Genomic DNA, 18,905 nt, shown 5'->3' with positions numbered 1-18,905 from the left:
AGTTAGACGAGAGGCAGGAAATGGTTTTAACATGTCAGAGGCTTATAGATCAGTGCCTGTATTTGACGATGAAGAGGTAGATATGTTCTTCCAACTTTTTGAACAGGCCGCTAAGCAGCTAAATTGGCCGCAGTCTAAGTGGACATTGTTAGCCGTGTCTAAGTTTAAGGGGAAGGCTAGTGTAGCTTATAATTCAATGAGTGATGAGCGAGCAAGTCAGTATGACCTAGTTAAGGCGGCAGTGTTGAGGGCGTATGAACTACGACCTGAGGATTATCGTTTACGGTATAGCGAGTTGAGAAAAACGCAGGGTCAGTCTTATAGTGAGTTTGTGGCTAAGAAGGCAGGGATGTTTGATAAATGGGTGGTGTCTCATCAGGTAGAGTCATATACCGAGTTACGGGAGTTGTTGATCTTACAGGACATTAAGAATGGATTACCAGTTAGCTTACGTATTCATTTAGAGGATCGTGGTATCAAAAAAATAGAGGAGGCAGGCATAGTGGCAGATGACTACGTGTTAATACACAAAGCTCAGGCAGTACAGGGTAGCTCTATACAACAGGGTGATAAGACGAAATTTCAGCCAGGTTTTTCCGGGAAAGTAACTATCGGGGAGAGTCATCTAGTTGGTCAGCTAGTCAGGCAAGGAATGCACCTGGTGGTCAAAGTAAGGATAAGCCTGCATTATCAGCCAATGCACGAACTTTTCGTCCACATTGCAGTTACTATAAAAAGGATAACCATCTTGTCGGGGACTGTTTTAAAAGGAAACGCGATAATGCGCAAGTGGTCGGTTTAGTGAGGTCAGCTCCGTTAGCGAGAGAGTTAATGGTTAGTCCCATGGCAGAGAAAGTAAACCCGTATGTGTCCACTGGTATGGTTTGTGATGTGAAATAAGAATTGAGTGCTAAGGCAATATCAATCTATCGAGACACAGGCTGTAGTCAGTCGCTGATCACGTCAGAGTGTTTAGCTGGTATAGAAAAGTCAGATACAGGACGTAGTTTGGCTTTAACCTCAGTTACTGGAGAAAAAATGGTTGTCCGGTTACATAACGTTTTCTTGTGTTCGAAGTTTGTGACGGGACCAGTCATTATGGGTGTCGTGAAGAACTTGCCTGTTGAAAACATAGGAGTTTTGTTGGGTAATGATTTGACTAGTCAGTGTTGTCAGCCGAAATGTGACCAATTGTTAATTAAAGACAGCACTTTACCAATAGAAGAGAGTGAGGTTGATGAGATTAGATATCCTGCGTGTGTAAAGACTAGGGCTATGGCCAGAAAGGTAACACAAGACGCAGAGGATATTTGTGATTTTTCTGATACATGTGTGAGCCATGAAATTGGAGTGGACGAGGTTATCAGTAAAATGGTAGATAAGTCAACTGAGGAATTAAATGTGGTGGAACCTGTTGATCTCCCGCAGAGGGGAATTGAACCAGTTGTGTTTGATAGAGGGGACTCACCTTGTAATAGACAAGAGTTAATCCTAGAGCAGGGGGCTGATCCAAATTTGTTGGCAGTTCGCACTACATTGTTAACTGAGAGAGTATTAATGAATAAGAGAGTTAGAGATAGGAGGTTGCCGGCGACCGAACTAGCTATGAAGCAACTGAGCCATGCTCAGAGCAAAATAAAATCAGTGTTTGATAGGAAGACTAGGAGTCGGGAATTTAAACGGGTTAATGAGACCGGGTATGTGATAAACACTCCTGATAGGGTTAGGAAAAGTAGGTATTGTAACATCAATTTGCTAAAAGGTTATTTTGACAGACTGCCGATAGTGCCAGTACTACCTGTCCAAATTGAGAGTCACTCAATTTCCTGTGATGACGTCAAGACTGCAGAGATCAAGTTAACCAACAGCCAGATTATAGCAGACTTGAACCCCCAGGCGGCAAAGTTGACTACATTGAAACAAGACAATGTTTCCATTTGTCAGAACCTTCCAACGGTTACCAATACCTTAAGCCAAGATGTGCGCTTGGAACCCAACGCTACACCGATTCGACAGCATGCCTATCGGAGAAAACCTGGAAAATGTGCGACATTGAAAAAGAAAGAAATGAAGTTCCAGTGGTCAGGTGAATGCGAGAAGTCATTCAACCGTCTCAAGCAGATGCGCTACTCGTCTCCCGTGATGGCAGCACCAGACTACCGAATGCCTTTCCAGCTAGCTGTGGATGCCAGTGACGTGGGAGCTGGAGCTGTGCTGTTCCAGGAAGAGGAAAATGGACTGGACCATCCTGTAAGTTTCTTCTCCAAAAAGTTTAACAAACACCAGGTGAACTATTCCACTATAGAGAAGGAAGCTTTGGCCATGGTACAAGCTCTGAAGCATTTTCAGATCTACGTGAAATCGGCAGTGCATCAAGTGGTGGTCTTTACTGATCATAATCCGCTCACTTTCATTCACAGAATGAAAGCCACCAACCAGAGAGTTTTGAGATGGAGTCTTCTTCTGCAAGAATACCCAATTACCATTTAACATATCAAGGGCACATCCAATGTAATCGCTGATGCCCTGTCCCGAAGTTGAACATTATGATAATGTGTTGACATTCTTGATTTCTGTTTTGTTTATATATATTTTATTTGTATACCAGGGACTCAGAGACTCAGTGTGATTACTGGTAGTCACCTTATTATTACGTGTTATAAATGCCCGTATGCGTCGGTTAACGCACCTTTTTGTTTTAATGTAGTATATTTCCCTATTCCCAGAGTAGAGGAAATATCCTTTTTGAGGTGGGGGTGTGTGACGGTACATGCTCTTAATTTCTTTTCGCCTGTGGCGATATTAATTGTTTTAGAAGGCCGTGTGCAGTTCCAAATTGCACTTAAGCCCAGATGGGCAACTTGTTACGTGATACCTTTGCGCGACGGTCATCGAGCTTTTCTAATACACACCCAGCGCAGGTGTGGAGGCCATGTGGCTAGTAGTTACGTAATATCTCCGGTAGTGCTGTTTATGGCCAGGGGATTGCTCGCGGATGGCGACAGCCAGTCTGACGATCAGAGAAAAATATGCCAGCGTGGTGGTTGTGGAAAATCCACATGATAAGATTCGGTGCCGCGATGTACCCCCAGGCGATATTCGATTTATAATAAATAGCTAGTGTTTTGGAGAACCATTTTGGAGGTATCCAGGGGAACGGTCGTCGTCCACTGAACAATCTATATTAGTTCAGACGGGACTTTGGTAAATATATATTTTCTGCTCTGTGTATAACCTTGATGTGATTGATGTGACTTTAAATATTGTAATACTGTATTATACCAATATTATTTAGACGGTGCTGCCGGTCATCTGACGCAGTATTCTGTAGGCTCACTGTTCTGATATATATATATAAAGCTTAGCCAGTCATCCTAGAGGACCTAGGTAAATTGTAGGTTATTGTCTTTATTGTGATAGGTACCAGTATTAATTCTGTATTACAAGGTTATTGAATGAGTAGTTAGGGTTAATTAAAAATTAACCAGTTAGGAATAGTGTTGTAATTCCTTTATTAATTAAATTCCCCTAGAAGCGTTTCTCCATTATCGCACGTGTGTGTGTTAGCGTTTCTCAATTATCACATGTGTGGGTGTTGTGTCACGGTGAAGTGATTAGCATATTGTGTAAACTAGACACCTAGAGATTAACTAATTAAGTGATCAGTTCTGGGTTGTTATTATTGTTGTTATTAATTATCTACTGCGGCAGTACATTTGTCAGCGTAGGTTAATACAGATTCCAAAGTGTATTGTGTTTTGTTGTGTTTTCTAGTGAACTAAACGTGCTATAATAATATATACTTTATATAAGATCGTATCTCTGATCATACCTAGACGAGCCACACGCGGGTAAATAACTGCCCGTTACAGAGAGATCTAATAGATATACAGTTAGGAGAGATATTTGGACAATCATGTTTTATTCAGTTACGGGTATTATAGAATCCCCGTGACAATACCGTACAATTTTAGCTACTGCAAATTCTTCTTAGAGTTCCCCAACTTTTTGTGAAGAGTATATAAGCTGAAATAAAATCAATTATGTCATCATGGGGGGGGGGGGGGGGGGTTGCTGATGCAACTACCTGAAATATTTAACTTGAGTCAATGTAGATTTGGATATTTAATGCTTGTGGAAATCCTAACACTAATTGGATTCTGATAGTAACACAAATTTTTAGCCCGGATCCCTCTTCAGTGATTTAATCCACATAAGGGTTCCACAACCAGTATGTCAAAGGAAAATGCACATGAATGACCTCTTATTGCTAAAATAAAGAAGTAGCATAATTGGTAGCAGTATGTTTTCTCCTTTACTCTATACAATTACTATATTTAGCACTAAAACACTTCTGATTAAGTATTGAAATTTGTGCAGTGCATGATGTCATTACAAAAATTTACCTTAGAGAAAAAGAAAAATTTATAAGGACAACAACAGGACATTAAATATCAGATATATGTAATCATACTCTTTTTTTATATATTGTTATTTTACAGATGTATACATAATTATAAAATTTAACATAATATTTTCTCTACATTTATGACAAATAAAAACAAGTAAACATCAATATGGAACAATTAGTTTAATAGGGGTAAAAGTATATTTTTAAAAAGCTGCATCCCATATTTCACATAATTATGGCAATTTGCATATCCCTGCATGCAAGTATTATAAACTCATTCATGATGCTTTTATTATTAATTAATAATGAAAGACTTTTACTATATATATATTATTTTTTTTTTAATACTGTAATTAATTTTTTTTTACATTTATTAAAAAAGGATCTCAAGTGAAATTGCGCTAAAATATCTGATATTTATTAATAGTGTATGCACGCATAACAATTGTGCCACAATGTCCTGCCAAAATGAATTTCAAAAGTGATCTTAAAAATCAATTATGCTACTCACTTTTGTTGAATATTTCCTTGTTCCACTCGTTCCTCCATGTCCGCGAGAGCATACACATGCATTGGAGAATGCGGTAGAGCTGCATGCAACCAGGGGAAAGTGTATAACGACAGAACGGCATTCACTAATGCTATAACCAGCAGGTCCCAGTGGTATGCAGAGCCTTTCTTCATTCTTTTAAACATACAGATTAATAATAAATTTTAACATTTATGTAAAACGTTATTTAAAAAAACACAAAACCATCTATAAAGACCAACATCAACACCAACATGTCGGTACTTCCATTTTTCAGCACCTGAATTCCAATATACCACGTTGTAACATGCACAACATGTAATTTAATAAATAATTTTGAAAAATAAATATATAAATTCACTGAATATTTAATTTTAAAAAAGAAAGAAATATATACTCATGCCCAATCATGCATGTCAAAACTGTTTCAGAAATAAAAAATTGTCTACAGCAAGAACTTCCCCATAAAAGAAAGTACATGAAAAGAACATAACAGAAGAAATAATAATAATTATTATTTATTTAATGAGCAATAGCTAATCTTCCCTGAGGCCCTCGGATACAAACAATACAGAATTACAAAAGAAAGAAAGAAAGAAAGAAAGAAATGTTTTATTTAACGACACACTCAACACATTTTATTTACGGTTATATGGCGTCAGACATATTATTAAGGACTACACAGAGTTTGAGAGGAAACCCGCTGTCGCCACTATATGGGCTACTCTTTCCGATTAGCAGCAAGGGATCTTTTATTTGCGCTTCCCACAGGCAGGATAGCACAAACCATGGCCTTTGTTGAACCAGTTATGGATCACTGGTCGGTGCAAGTGGTTTACACCTACCCATTGAGCCTTGCGGATCACTCACTCAGGGTTTGGAGTCAGTATCTGGATTAAAAGTCCCATGCCTCGACTGGGATCCGAACCCAGTACCTACCAGCCTGTAGACCGATGGCCTAACTATGACGCCACCGAGGCCGGTTACCAATCTAATTAAAATTAGCTCCACTATTACATGTGGATCTAACACCAGCCAGTTGGAGCTCATGTCCACCAATCAAAACCTTACTTGCAGAATCCTGCCAGTGATTTAAAAATAATTTGAAAACATTCCGAATTATCCTGAGGGTATACGATATGTTTCATGTGAATTACGAATGCCTTATTTAGACCAGTAGAACTAATTTTAATCGGATTGCTAACAACACTGCGTAATCCCCAATGTCCAGGTAACATTTCGTCTGTAAATAATAATTTAAATACTGACCAATCACACTTCGCCTTTTATAACGTTATTTGGGAGCATACAAATTCTAAAAATATCGAGCGAGTCTATTTTAGTGGCCGCAGTACAGCGAACCATACCAATACGTACGGGGTGGGTTATCAGTCTTAAATTTTACATTAAAAATTATTTATTTATTTTAAAAAAAAACCCAAACTAAATCAGTCTTCAGTTTTACATTACAAACTATTTATTTTATAAAATAAAACATGTTTTAAGGCATTCGTAATTCACACGAAACATGTCGTATACCCTCAAGATAATTCGGAATGTTTTAAAATTATTTTTAAATCACTGGCAGGATTCTGCAAGTAAGGTTTTGATTGGTGGACATGAGCTCCAACTGACTGGTGTTAGATCCACATGTAATAGTGAAGCTAATTTTAATTAGATTGGCCGGTTACAGAATTACAATGCATACATTTATGAACAAATAGTAGAAAATACATACATGGCATAAAACATATGTACAAGACTTGCTATTAAAAAATATACATTTTTTAAAACAAAAATCTATCTATTCATGGTACTGGATTCATGTATTCAACATTTTATATTTAAGAAAAGTAACCAAAACAAACCTGTTATTGGGATCATTCACAAATTTAGAGCATATGTTTTGACCCATGAAAAAGAGCAAGGACAAAACAAATCCAAGTGCCATGGCTGCAAATATTGCCCCAACGGGAAGATCTGCCATTGTGTTCAGTTGAAACAGGTTTGGATCTCTGTAGGAGTTGAAACTGTTACCCACTGAAATAAGGAATGAATGGAAGGAAATGTTTTATTTAACGACGCACTCAACACATTTTATTTACGGTTATATGGCGTCAGACATGGTTAAGGACCACACAAATATTTGAAGGAGGAAACCCGCTGTCGCCACTTCATGGGCTACTCTTTTCGATTGGCAGCAAGGGATCTTTTATATGCACCATCCCATAGACAGGATAGCACATACCATGACCTTTGATGTACCAGTCGTGGTGCACTGGCTAGAACAAGAATAAGCCCTATGCACCCACCGACGGGGATCGATCCCAAACTGATCACATATCAAGCGAGCGTTCTACCACTGGGTTACGTCCCTTCCCCCACCCCATGAAATAAAGTCAAATATGAAAGTGCTTATCTGAAGCATAAAGATGAATGCATGTGTTGTTATTAAGTATAGAAATAACATTTGAAAATTAAATTAAGCTGGCTATTGACATACAGGGTTTCTGCCAGAGGGTCAAACAGGTATGGCACCATACCAAAATGTTTTTGCAGATTTGTTTTTTTAAGGTAACCTTTTAACAAAATTAATTACTCTTATCATTACTTTATGATTTTCTCAACCTTAACCGTAACCCATTTTCTTTCTGGGAAAGCCCCCCACCCCCCCCATCAATACCCACTGTTGACAGTGGTTGCATTCAATTCCACAGCACCATGCATACCCCAAAACTTCATTCTGACAGAAACACTGACATAATCATTTTGGTGGGCCCATTGGGCTGTTTCTCATTCCAGCCAGTGCACCACGACTGGTATATCAAAGGCCATTGTATGTACTACCCTGTCTGTGAGATGGTGCATATAAAAGATCCCTTGCTGCTAAATGAAAAGAGTAGCCCATGAAGTGGCGACAGCAGGTTTCCTCTTTCAATATTTGTGTGGTCTGTAACCATGTCTGATGCCATATAACCATAAATAAAATGTGTTGAGTGCGTCGTTAAATAAAACATTTCTTTCTTTCTTTACTTGTTATTTATCTCCAATATTTTCTCTTGTGGTGCCAGTCAAACCAGCAGTTTTTGATTCTGAAGACAAAGAATGATGCAATTTCAAAGTTTATTTGAAATATTAACATTATACACTCATGCGCTATTATTAATTAATCAGGAATAAGCCAGAGCTAGCTCTGGATGTGAAGAAAATGTCACCAAATTATTAATTAAAATTTTAAAAATTGTAGAAACCCACCATTATTTCCAATAAAATTATTAATCATTAGACAAAATTATTTTGCAATTGGCGCATTTGGCAAGTGGCGAGCTTACAAATGCATTTTTATAACAGGGTTGTCAATATGCACAAATTAGATTGTAAACATTAACATTCGATCAGGAAGCATTCATTCTTTGTAATTCTATACCCAGCGACAATTTATTAAAAACGCAGTGCAAAATTGCTGGGTACCGCCTGTTTAATGACATCCCTGAATGCAATTTCAATGCAATTTCAAGTTAGGGAGGACCTGCATGTGGCACTGGAACCTATAATACCGTATATTGCCATGTATTAGTCAACTCCTTGGATAAGCCGACCTCTCAGTTTGACCCTATATATCTAGTACAAAATCGTCGGCCTCGTGTATAAGCCGAAGTCATCTTTTGTCCAGCTGTATGTTGTATCGATTTCAATAATACTGTCAACAAATAGATGTGTTCTTTTCTTGTTCATTATATTTTTTTTCCCTTTAATTATTACAAACACGGTAATCACGATCGCAGTCAATGCGGCAATGCTAACATCTACCATGCCGTGAAAAATAATTTAGAACTGATAAAGCATAACAGAAAAATAAACATAACAACAACATATCACTGCACACAAGTAATTAATTTATTCACTGGACAGCAAAAAGTAAAATCACTGAGGCATGTTTAATCCCCCATCACACACACATAAACAAAAGATCATGCGGTCCATGACTGCAGCTGTTCACTGTATATGGTATGGTCATGTGACCATAGTGGGAGTAATTATCGTCCTGAAATTCATGTTATGTTTTTTCAGTCGGCAATGTTAATAATGAGCTTAATATATTTATGGCATTACTTTACAGTTTAATGCACCCTCCCAACAAAACAATAATATTAGAAATATAATACTTGTTTGAAGAAAAAACACCATTTTGTATCTTAAATTTGCTATATGAAAGACTGGTCCCAGCACAGGTCAAACAAAGATGGCGGACAGTTGGAAAGAATATGTTTTTACCATTGAAATGACAATAAAACAAGTAATTTTTTATTATTATTCATCAACTTATAATGCATTCAAGAACAAAAAACTGCATAATATTGCATGATGAGGTGTTTTATTTATACTGTGCACAAATTATTGTTACATAATCTGTGAAAGGCTCAGGGTCTGATCACAATTTATAAGTCACGGTCCATTTGTTGCCTCCGTGTATAAGCAGACTCTCTTTTTTTGGAAAGTGTTTCTAGACTTCAAAAGTCGGCTAATACATGGCAATATACGGTAATAATAATAATAATAATAATGATATATCAAAGGCCGTGTTATGTGCTATCCTGTCTGTGAGATGGTGCATATAAAAGATCCCTTACTGCTAATCGAAAAGAGTAGCCCATTAAGTGGCGACAGTGCGTTTCCTCTCTCAATATCTTTGTGGTCCTTAACGATATGTTCGACACCGAGTTTGTCGTTAAATAAAACCTTTCCTTCCTTCCAACTGATTAGTACATTTAAAAAAAACCCTAAATTAACAGATTTTAAGAATACTTTGTTCAATAGGCAGTTAATTTTTAACACAGTGTTCCCATACTTCCCTACCCCACACCATGAAATTACTCCACGTTTAATTTATTAAACTGTACTTCTAAAACCTTACTTTTGACATCATGGAAGAAATATGAACCAATAACGGACATTATAATAACAGCTGCTGGTAGTGAGTAGTCTGAAAATATCTCTCTCTTCCCTGCAGTCAGATACGGTCTGAAAAGAAGAAGAAGAAGGAAATGTTTTATTTAACGACGCACTCAACACATTTTATTTACGGTTATATGGCGTCGGACATATGGTTAAGGACCACACAGATATTGAGGGAGGAAACCCGCTGTTGCCACTTCATGGGCTACTTTTTTCGATTAACAGCAAGGGATCTTTTATATGCACCACCCCATAGACAGGATAGCACATATCACGGCCTTTGTGGTGCACTGGCTGGAGCAAGAAATAGCCCAATGAGCCCACTGATGGGGATCGATCCCAAACCGACCGCGCATCAAGCGAGCGCTTTACCACTGAAAACAAAGACAAAATGTATACTTAAAAGCAGTCACATGGCAATTAACTTATTAAAGAAAGAAAGAAATGTTTTATTTAATGATGTATGGTACTTGACACATTTCAATTATGGTTATATGGCATTGGCAATGTGGTTAAGGACCACAGAGATCAACAGAGAGGAAACCCATTGTCGCCATTCCATGGCCTACTCTTTCCTGCTACATATTCCTATTAGTAGCATGGGATATTTTATATGCACTTTCCCACAGACAGGACAGCACATACCACATCCTTTGACATACCAGTCATGGGGAACTGGTTGGAATGGCAACAAAAAAACCCACAGGGTCTGTCATATATGTTCGATCTTACACACCCAAGCACTCCATCAATTGAGGTAAACCCCGCTCCTGATGGAATGGAATGTTTGTTTAATGGCACCTCAGTATATTTTAATTAAGTTTTAACCCTTTGAACCCTGAGCTTCTGGCGTGTTCGGCCCAGCCACCCTGAGCTCCTGAGACGAAAATCAGGAAAATCTAAAAATATGTATTTATTTGTTTCTAAGCCACTAAGAATATTTTCTGTCATTAATTTATCAAAATAAAGGCTATTTGAAATAAATATGGACTTACTTGTTATTTATCTCCAATATTTTCTCGTGGTGCCAGTCAAACCAGCAGTTTTTGTCCGGCTGTCCAATGCACATAAACTCCCTACAGAAGGTATACCAAAAAACTCCCTACAGAAGGTAAACCAAAGAACAATCCCTTCTGCCCCCTCTGTGAACCTTCCTATCATTGTTACCTCGACCACGTCCTCTACCAACAGAATGCATGCTACTGTTACGTTCTGAGTGTAGCTGAAAACCTCTCCCATTGACACAAGAATGATCACTAGAGCCACGTCCACTTTCACCCCCTCTGAGAACCGCCCTGTTACTAGACGACTGCACAATGTTATCAATTTCAGTATTATCAATATCAATACCACTTTGTAAATAAATTGTGGATTCAAAATCACTTTGATTACCGTATGTTGTTTCACTTACAGGTATTGCTTCGTTGCCAGAACTCAGCATCTCAGCTAAAACTTGTTGAACAGAGAACAATTGTTAGCCAATATTTTGCCGATTTTATATGTGTCTAACAGGGAAACTTTCTTGAAAACACAGAAGTTACGTTCACAGGAAGTGTGGACCGAAAATTAGATAAAACAAATCTGTTGATTGGTCAGGAAGTTGCCTAGTGATATTGTTTATAAACAAAGACACTTGGTGGCTGGTTTTCCGGCCGCTGGGGTATTTTGAGGTTGACGCCACAGCTGGTTTTCCGGCCACTCAGGTTCAAAGGATTAATGAAAAATCTTAAACTTAATTATTCCTGTCTTGTACATATTAACTGCTGTCATTCTAATGAAATCAGAATTAAAAATTTAAAACATTTGCAGGCTTAGAATTCTTTGTCCCATTTCACCTTCTGATTATGTTACTAAAATAAAATTTCAAAACTCCATAAAATAATGTTCAACTTGCTTGTTTGTAAATTTGAAAAGTGTCACCCCAAGCAACACGGTGCCAAAAAGAAGCAAGAGGTAGAGCATGCTGATATCGCGGTGACATCTTTCGAGGCTTGGGATCTGCCACGTCTGCTCAGTGATGTTGTCAATACCAGTAAGTGTTGATGTCGTCACTATGGATGTTTTAGTCAGCAGTGTTGTCAACTGCACCTTCCTGGCGTCACCAGGTTGCTTGCAGGCAAGGACATGGTAGTTGTCATCAAAATCTACAAATTAAACAACAGTGTAAATGCAGTCATTTAAAGAAGGCAAATAATTTTTTTTTTAATTTAACGACGCACTCAACACATTTTATTTATGGTTATTTGGCATCAGACATGTGATTTAGGACAACACATATATTGAGAATGGAAACCCGCTGGCGCCACTTCATGGACTACTCTTTTCGATTAGCAACAAAGGATCTTTTATATGCACCATCCCAGTCAGGGTAGTATATACCAGAGCCTTTGATATGCCGGTCGTGGTGCACTGGCTGGATTAAAAAGGCTTACATATGTTTATTAATATTATACAAACTTTGGTTGATTTAACAAGATGGTGTACAGTATTTGGATTAATACATTACACCTCCTGTTACAAATACAATATACTGGCCTCTGTGGCATAATGTTTAAGCCATTAGCTTTAACTGTGGTTGGTAGATACTAGGGTCTCCACAAGTACTCGGGCACGGGCCGAGCCTAGCAAGACTCAAGTCCGTTTACAGGACTGGAGTACTCATGCAAAGAAGAGCACTATCATTTAATTATATGAGTTTTACTTCACTTTGCCATATGCTTGCCACCGGTTACATTATAGCGCTATGTGACATGGAGGGAAAGCAAAAGTCGAATGTGTAACATGCAATACAATGGCATTATTTTGCATCCATGTTCAGCACTGGAAATAAGATGCATTATGCTATTTTACTTTATTCCTTAGTCTCATTTTCATGTCAGGTACTCGGGTCTGGGTCGGGTTTGACCCTCGAGTACTTGAGTCCAATATTTCGGACTCATGGAAGTCCTAGTAGATACTAGGTTTGCATCTCATGCATTATTTTTTAAAGGTAAACTTCACAATAAGTTAAAACCAGACAAAGAATGTTTTGCCAAGTAATAGTCATCTATCAGTAAATGACATTACATATGTTGTCATATTTCCAATAAAACTATTTTAAGCTTATAAAATATTGAAAATCGGCATTAAAATAGTTTTTTAGCTCAAAGAAAAACAAAGAGTACTGGTGACCGGGTGAGGTACATGATATGTCAATAGCAGGTCGTGGTGACATAGTTATGGTACGCAACATGCTGCCATCCCAAGCTGTACTTGAATGTAAAGTTTGATAATCCTATATGAATTAATTAACAAAGATAATGTGCAGTAATGTGTGAATAGTACAGTAGGTCACAGTGACCTAGTTATGGTAAGTGACACACTGCCATCCTAAGTTGTACTTGCATGCACAGTTTGATGATCCTATATGAAGTGATAAGAAAGATATGCCATACCATAATACTTCCTGTCAAAGACAGGCATATACATTAGTAAAAAGGACCATGAGTTAACTCCCTGCCTGTTATCGACCCCGGTGGGGCTTCTGATGCTCTCTTGCACCTGCCAGTGCAGGCAGTCCCTTCTCCCCCCCCCCCCCCCAACCCTTTCAGCTTTCTCTGAATGTGCACATTAAGCCCTATGACATGACCTGATTTGACCTGACCTGACCTGACTCTTGAACAGTGCCATAATTATTCGTGCAATTTTCCTGATTTGCAGTGCAGTCAGCTATTAAAAATGATCTAGAAGGACATCAAGATGAATAACCACATGTATAATTCATATGGTTCAACATAACCGAGTTAATAATAATCATTCGAAGCACACGTGTAACAACAAGTGTAATGACGTAATCATGGGAAGAGACGTCATAACATGATGTTGCTTCTCCAGTTCTAGCTCAGACTGTGCACTTGAAATATGACGTCATTTCGTCGTCTCCTTCCAGTTGTGGCTGAAACATTTTGAGTTGGGTCTTGTTATTCATAAAGAAAACAACAATAATAATATGGATAATAAAGAAATTATTACACTTGCGTGCGAGTCGTACTGATTTTTACAAAACTCGTGTCAGGATTTATGTATTACCCTCACTCTCGCTCGGGTAATACAATAATCCTGACACTCGTTTCGTAAAATCAGGACGACACACAAGCTTGTATAATAATCTCTATGTATAATTCATCTTGTGTATAGGTATTTTGTAGCTACATAAATACACATTTAACTCTGCACAAAAGAGCTATAACTGTGTACTCCTATTTTATCACTTAGTGTATTCTACATTTAACTTTAAAACTAAATTTAATTCAAGGCATAACTTACTGGCAAACATATTCTTGAATGCACCATGAGCAAAGGCAGTTGCAATAAATAAAGAAAATATTTCTTCAGTTGATCTGTAAAACATGCATACCATATTCAGTAACAAGTAAAAAGTCAACAAGATTAAATATGATGTATTATATATTAAAAGCAGTAATCTCCGTATAGTTCCAAATAACATGATGGTAGTTTTTAACTTGAACAATGTTGGTGAAATAAAAACTAGCTTCTAATTTGCTTTAACTTTTTCTTCCTGCCTGACTAATGGTCTTTTGTCAATATCTTCTGCAGGAAACTTCTAAAAACAGAACTAAATGTCATATGGCAAAAAAAAACCCAGCACTAATTCACAACTAATTATTCGAAGATAAATAAATACTTACAAGGCAAAGTTACAGTCGTACCATGTTTTAATTCATGAGAAAAATCCAGAGGGGGACTGGTTTTTGATGGTTCCGAGGGCGTGGATCCCTTACCTAAAGCTATCTGATCAGCGCCAAATACTGCTGTTTTTAAATATAGACTCAAGAAATATTTTCTCAAATAATATCATTTGTACATATGTTTATCGCCATATATGTATTTTCTATTTGTTTATAAATGTATGTATTGTAATTCTGTATTGTTTTTACCTGAGGGCCTAGGGGAAGATTAGCTTATGCTAACTGTGTTACCCTCACTAAATAAAGAATTTATTATTATTATTATTATTATGAATCACTGTAAATGCCCTTTCAGTAATTATTCTAGTGTACAGCAAATTAATTATCAACATACCAATAACTAACATCTTAGCAAGCGCCCTATCCGCATTGCATCCCACCCCACTTACAAGAAAACTCCTTAATCTGCATACGATACTACCTATGTTAACCAAAGTTTTGGCTCCTTACTTCAACAGGAGACTAGCTAGGAACATGCAGTAGACATTACCAGTGCTCCTTGCTTTGTATGATCAAAGGTCAAGGTTGGTGTTGCAGGCATCGAAACAAGTCGAGAACGGTTGTTCAGGTTACCAGGAGGCTACCACAAGTAAGAAAAGTCGAGAACGGTGCTTCATTCTCGACAAAAATTTCAACAACCATAGTTTCATTTCCGAATGTAAACCAGGCAATGCAATCCAGATTTCCGCGTTTCATTTTCTGGTAAGTTATTGCATCGATGTGCAATTGCAAGCAATAATAGTCATTTAAGCAACGCCCACTAGATAAATTTACTTCCAGATTTCATTAGTCGTACCAATAACAGGAATTTAATTCTAACTTCCATATAGTTGTGGTAACCTATAGGTTACCAGGCTATATTCTGTGGTAACCAGTAAATGGATTACCAGACAGCTGCAATGCTTATTTCGATGCCTGGTGTTGGTGTGTATGTGTAGAAATGCACATACAATATCCTAAGCTGCTGATAATATATGAGTAGTCATAAGTTAAGCCATCATCATCACTGTAATCATCACCAGCACCATCATCAGAAGCAGTAGTAAAAGTTGTTTATGTGATTGCAGCAGATTTGAAATATTGTTTTTTTACCTGGTCGAAAACTGCATGAAGTTACTGATATTAAAAATTCCATACAACACCAGGAAGAAGGCATTCCAGAGTCCAACACAGCAGTACATGGACTGAAACTGCATTTCATAATCTTCACAGATACTGAAGATAACTGAAAATCATCAATTAACATGCATTGCTATTGCATACACAAATTGGCATTCAAAACATTTTACACCCAATAGCCAATGTATTTTTTGTGGTGAGGTACCAGTAAACAGTCATTCATTCATTCATTCATTGAAAAACAATAGATCATCTGCACTAACTAAAGTCTGTCCGTGTCAAAAAGGAACCGATGAATTGGCATTATACAACTCTATGATAAATAAAGTTAAAATTCATATAGAAAATCCTATTAAGGCTTAAACTCATACAGATTTTGAAATTTTGTTTCGTCTAAATAAGTTTCTTTTCAAAATATCATCAAATTGCATAGGTCAAATCCACTTTTTTGATAGAGGTATGAAGGCAACTGATAGAACAGTCAAAGTAGATGTTGTGTACTGCAGTATAGATTACTTGTTCTACTTGTAACATCTTGTTTTAAACATTGTATTAAAAATTAGACTTGATCTATATATTTTGATAGTAATTTGTGAAAAAAACCTTATTTACATACAATTTTTGTGTCAAAATTGTTATGAGAGTTGGTATAGGTTTAAAACTTAATAATATTTTTTTAATGAATTTTAGCATTAGTTTGTCCATGGTTATATGCTAATTTATCGGTTCCTTTTTGACGCAAACAGACTATACACAATGGTACACCCATAACAAGTTAAAGCAGGTGCTGCAACTTACGTTATATAAAGTACCAGGTATAAAAATAAACAGAATATTACGAGTGGACGTTAGATACCATTTATCTTATGAGTTGGACGGTGCTGCAACTTACGTTATATAAAGTACCAGGTATAAAAATAAACAGAATATTACGAGTGGACGTTAGATACCATTTATCTTATGAGTTGGACGACAAATGTCCAACACTTATTTTGTAAATGTTTATTTTATATAAAGCAAGTTTCATATTGAGGTATTTCATACAGTTTGTGAGAAATAGAGCCCCCAGAAAGAAAATGGGTTATGTTTAGGGTTAGGGGTTAAGAAAATCATACGTTAATGATAAAGAGTAATTAATTTTGTTAAAAGGTTAACTTTTAAAAAACAAATTGCCAAAAAATCTGGGTATGGCGCCATGCCCATTTTACCCTCTAGCAGAAACCCTGACTGGAAAACTAATATCTATACCTTGCCTTCTGACATAAAAAGAGCTATTTACCTCCTCCCTCTATCATACAGATTGTACGCTCATGAAAATGTTTACAAATATGAAAAACCCCTTACTATGGTACTTACTTTTTGTGAACAGAGCAAGAGGTGCCGTGGTAAGCAACACAATCTGAGGGGAGCCACCAAACACTGCAAACACCAGGCCACCAAATGTCTGGGTATACAGAACCTTTTCAACAGCTGAAAAATATAATCAATAAGTATTTTAAAGCCGCACACCCTAGTTCCATCCAGCGAAAATAAATTATAATTTGGTTAATCTACAAACCTGTAACACACTTAGATCACGTTTTTATCAAATGGAGTGAAAAAGCAGGTTTTATATCGATAAATACCATGGGAATCCCCATGTCCCAATTGCTTGAAATAATTTTGAAAGTTTGTATTCTGATGTCACCGGTAGATGTCGCTCGAAGCACAACAATGCCTACGTCACGACAAATTTTACAGACTTGGGGTGCGTTCTTTTCACCTCTCCTGGACATGTTCCAACTGTTCTGTCCTGGTTGTATCCCCTCTCCAGATATCGTAAAACTTAGCAAAATTATTGGTTTTAAGGGTTTGTAACGTTTTGTATTGAGATACTTACTTGTCTGAACTTTATTGTTACTGAAAATTTTCACAAACTGTGAAGAAAAATCTCACAAATGAACAACAACAAATCGGATGTTGATTGCACGAACAGTGCACGAGAAAACAAACCGAACCAAAATGATAACGGTCACGTGGTATACCAACGTCTGTGACATTGAAATGGAAATATCCCCTCTAAAAATAGATTAGACCTTGTCTGCTCAACGGTTTTTTCTCAGACATGCGTGCGATTTATGAAATACGAAAAATGCATTTTGTGGTATTACAAAAACCAGGATTACCAAAAAACACTTCAGGTGAATGGAAATGTACATTCTAAATAATAAATGGTAAGTAAAGTGCAATTTTATTTGTGAAAAAATGGGTTTAATAGCGAAAAACAACGCCGTAATGGTTAACAACTAGCCGTAACTAGGGTGTGTCCCTTTAAGAGAACTGCATGCTAAAAAAAACATATTCCCTACCAATTTTCATATCTCCTAAGTTCAAGGGCAATAATTGTCAAACATGGGTAAATCGCCATGAAAGTCAAACTTGATCTGTAACTGTACATGATATGGCTAAACACAAAATGTCAGCTCAATACCTTGAGTAATTGCAATAAAAACGTCTGGAAAACTATATGTGGGATAGATGGACAGACAGACAAATGGATGCATAAAAGTATGAAGACAAAACCTATAGTCCCCTCTGGTTAGACCCAAAGAGGACTAATAACACACAACTGCAATCAAACCCTATGTCTTAACACAGACATTTAAAAGAAACAATCAAAATGTGATTTTATATAGCATAAGTATAACCAATCATCATGGGATATATTATAGAATGTTATGGAGGAAGGAGAGTGCTTGTTTGTCAAATACTACTATATGTACTGTAATGTTTTCAAAATGATATCTCATTTTTATTTTTAAACTAAACAGAGCCAGTAATGACAACTTCGTACTATTATTACAAATGATTAAACAAAAAAACAAATCAAATAATGTTGGTGAAATTACATAATGGTGACAGTGATTATTCCCTCTTTATAATCACAAAATCAGTATGTAATGTTTGAGGAAGAGGTAAGTCTTCAAGCTATAAATCATTATGGAAATGAATAAATGACATCCCAGCACCAAGGAAAATCACCAGGCATCGAAATAAATAGTGCCTGGTAACCCATGTGCAGGTTACCATAAATTACGGACTTGGTAACCTATAGGTGTTAAAGCGCTTGCTCGATGTGCGGTCGGTCTGCGATCGATCCCCG

General features: G+C 37.1%; 1 protein-coding gene across 1 annotated transcript in view; it reads right to left on the bottom strand.

The window, feature by feature from the left end:
• Positions 1–18,905, bottom strand: part of LOC121374025 (sodium bicarbonate transporter-like protein 11) — a 39,210-nt gene that overhangs the window by 8,565 nt on the left and 11,740 nt on the right. The window contains exons 9-15 of the mRNA XM_041500904.1: positions 17,120–17,233; positions 15,737–15,869; positions 14,202–14,275; positions 11,791–12,040; positions 9,856–9,962; positions 6,809–6,980; positions 4,923–5,096 (exon numbers count right to left, since the gene is read on the bottom strand). Of these exons, the coding sequence (XP_041356838.1) occupies positions 4,923–5,096; positions 6,809–6,980; positions 9,856–9,962; positions 11,791–12,040; positions 14,202–14,275; positions 15,737–15,869; positions 17,120–17,233 (1,024 nt within the window). The remainder of the gene's footprint in view (positions 1–4,922; positions 5,097–6,808; positions 6,981–9,855; positions 9,963–11,790; positions 12,041–14,201; positions 14,276–15,736; positions 15,870–17,119; positions 17,234–18,905) is intronic.

The sequence above is a fragment of the Gigantopelta aegis genome, chromosome 6 (assembly GCF_016097555.1).
Source record: "Gigantopelta aegis isolate Gae_Host chromosome 6, Gae_host_genome, whole genome shotgun sequence".
Lineage (NCBI taxonomy): Eukaryota > Metazoa > Mollusca > Gastropoda > Neomphalida > Peltospiridae > Gigantopelta > Gigantopelta aegis.
Note: the sequence above shows the minus strand (reverse complement) of the source record. Positions and strands in the feature narration are given on the sequence as shown.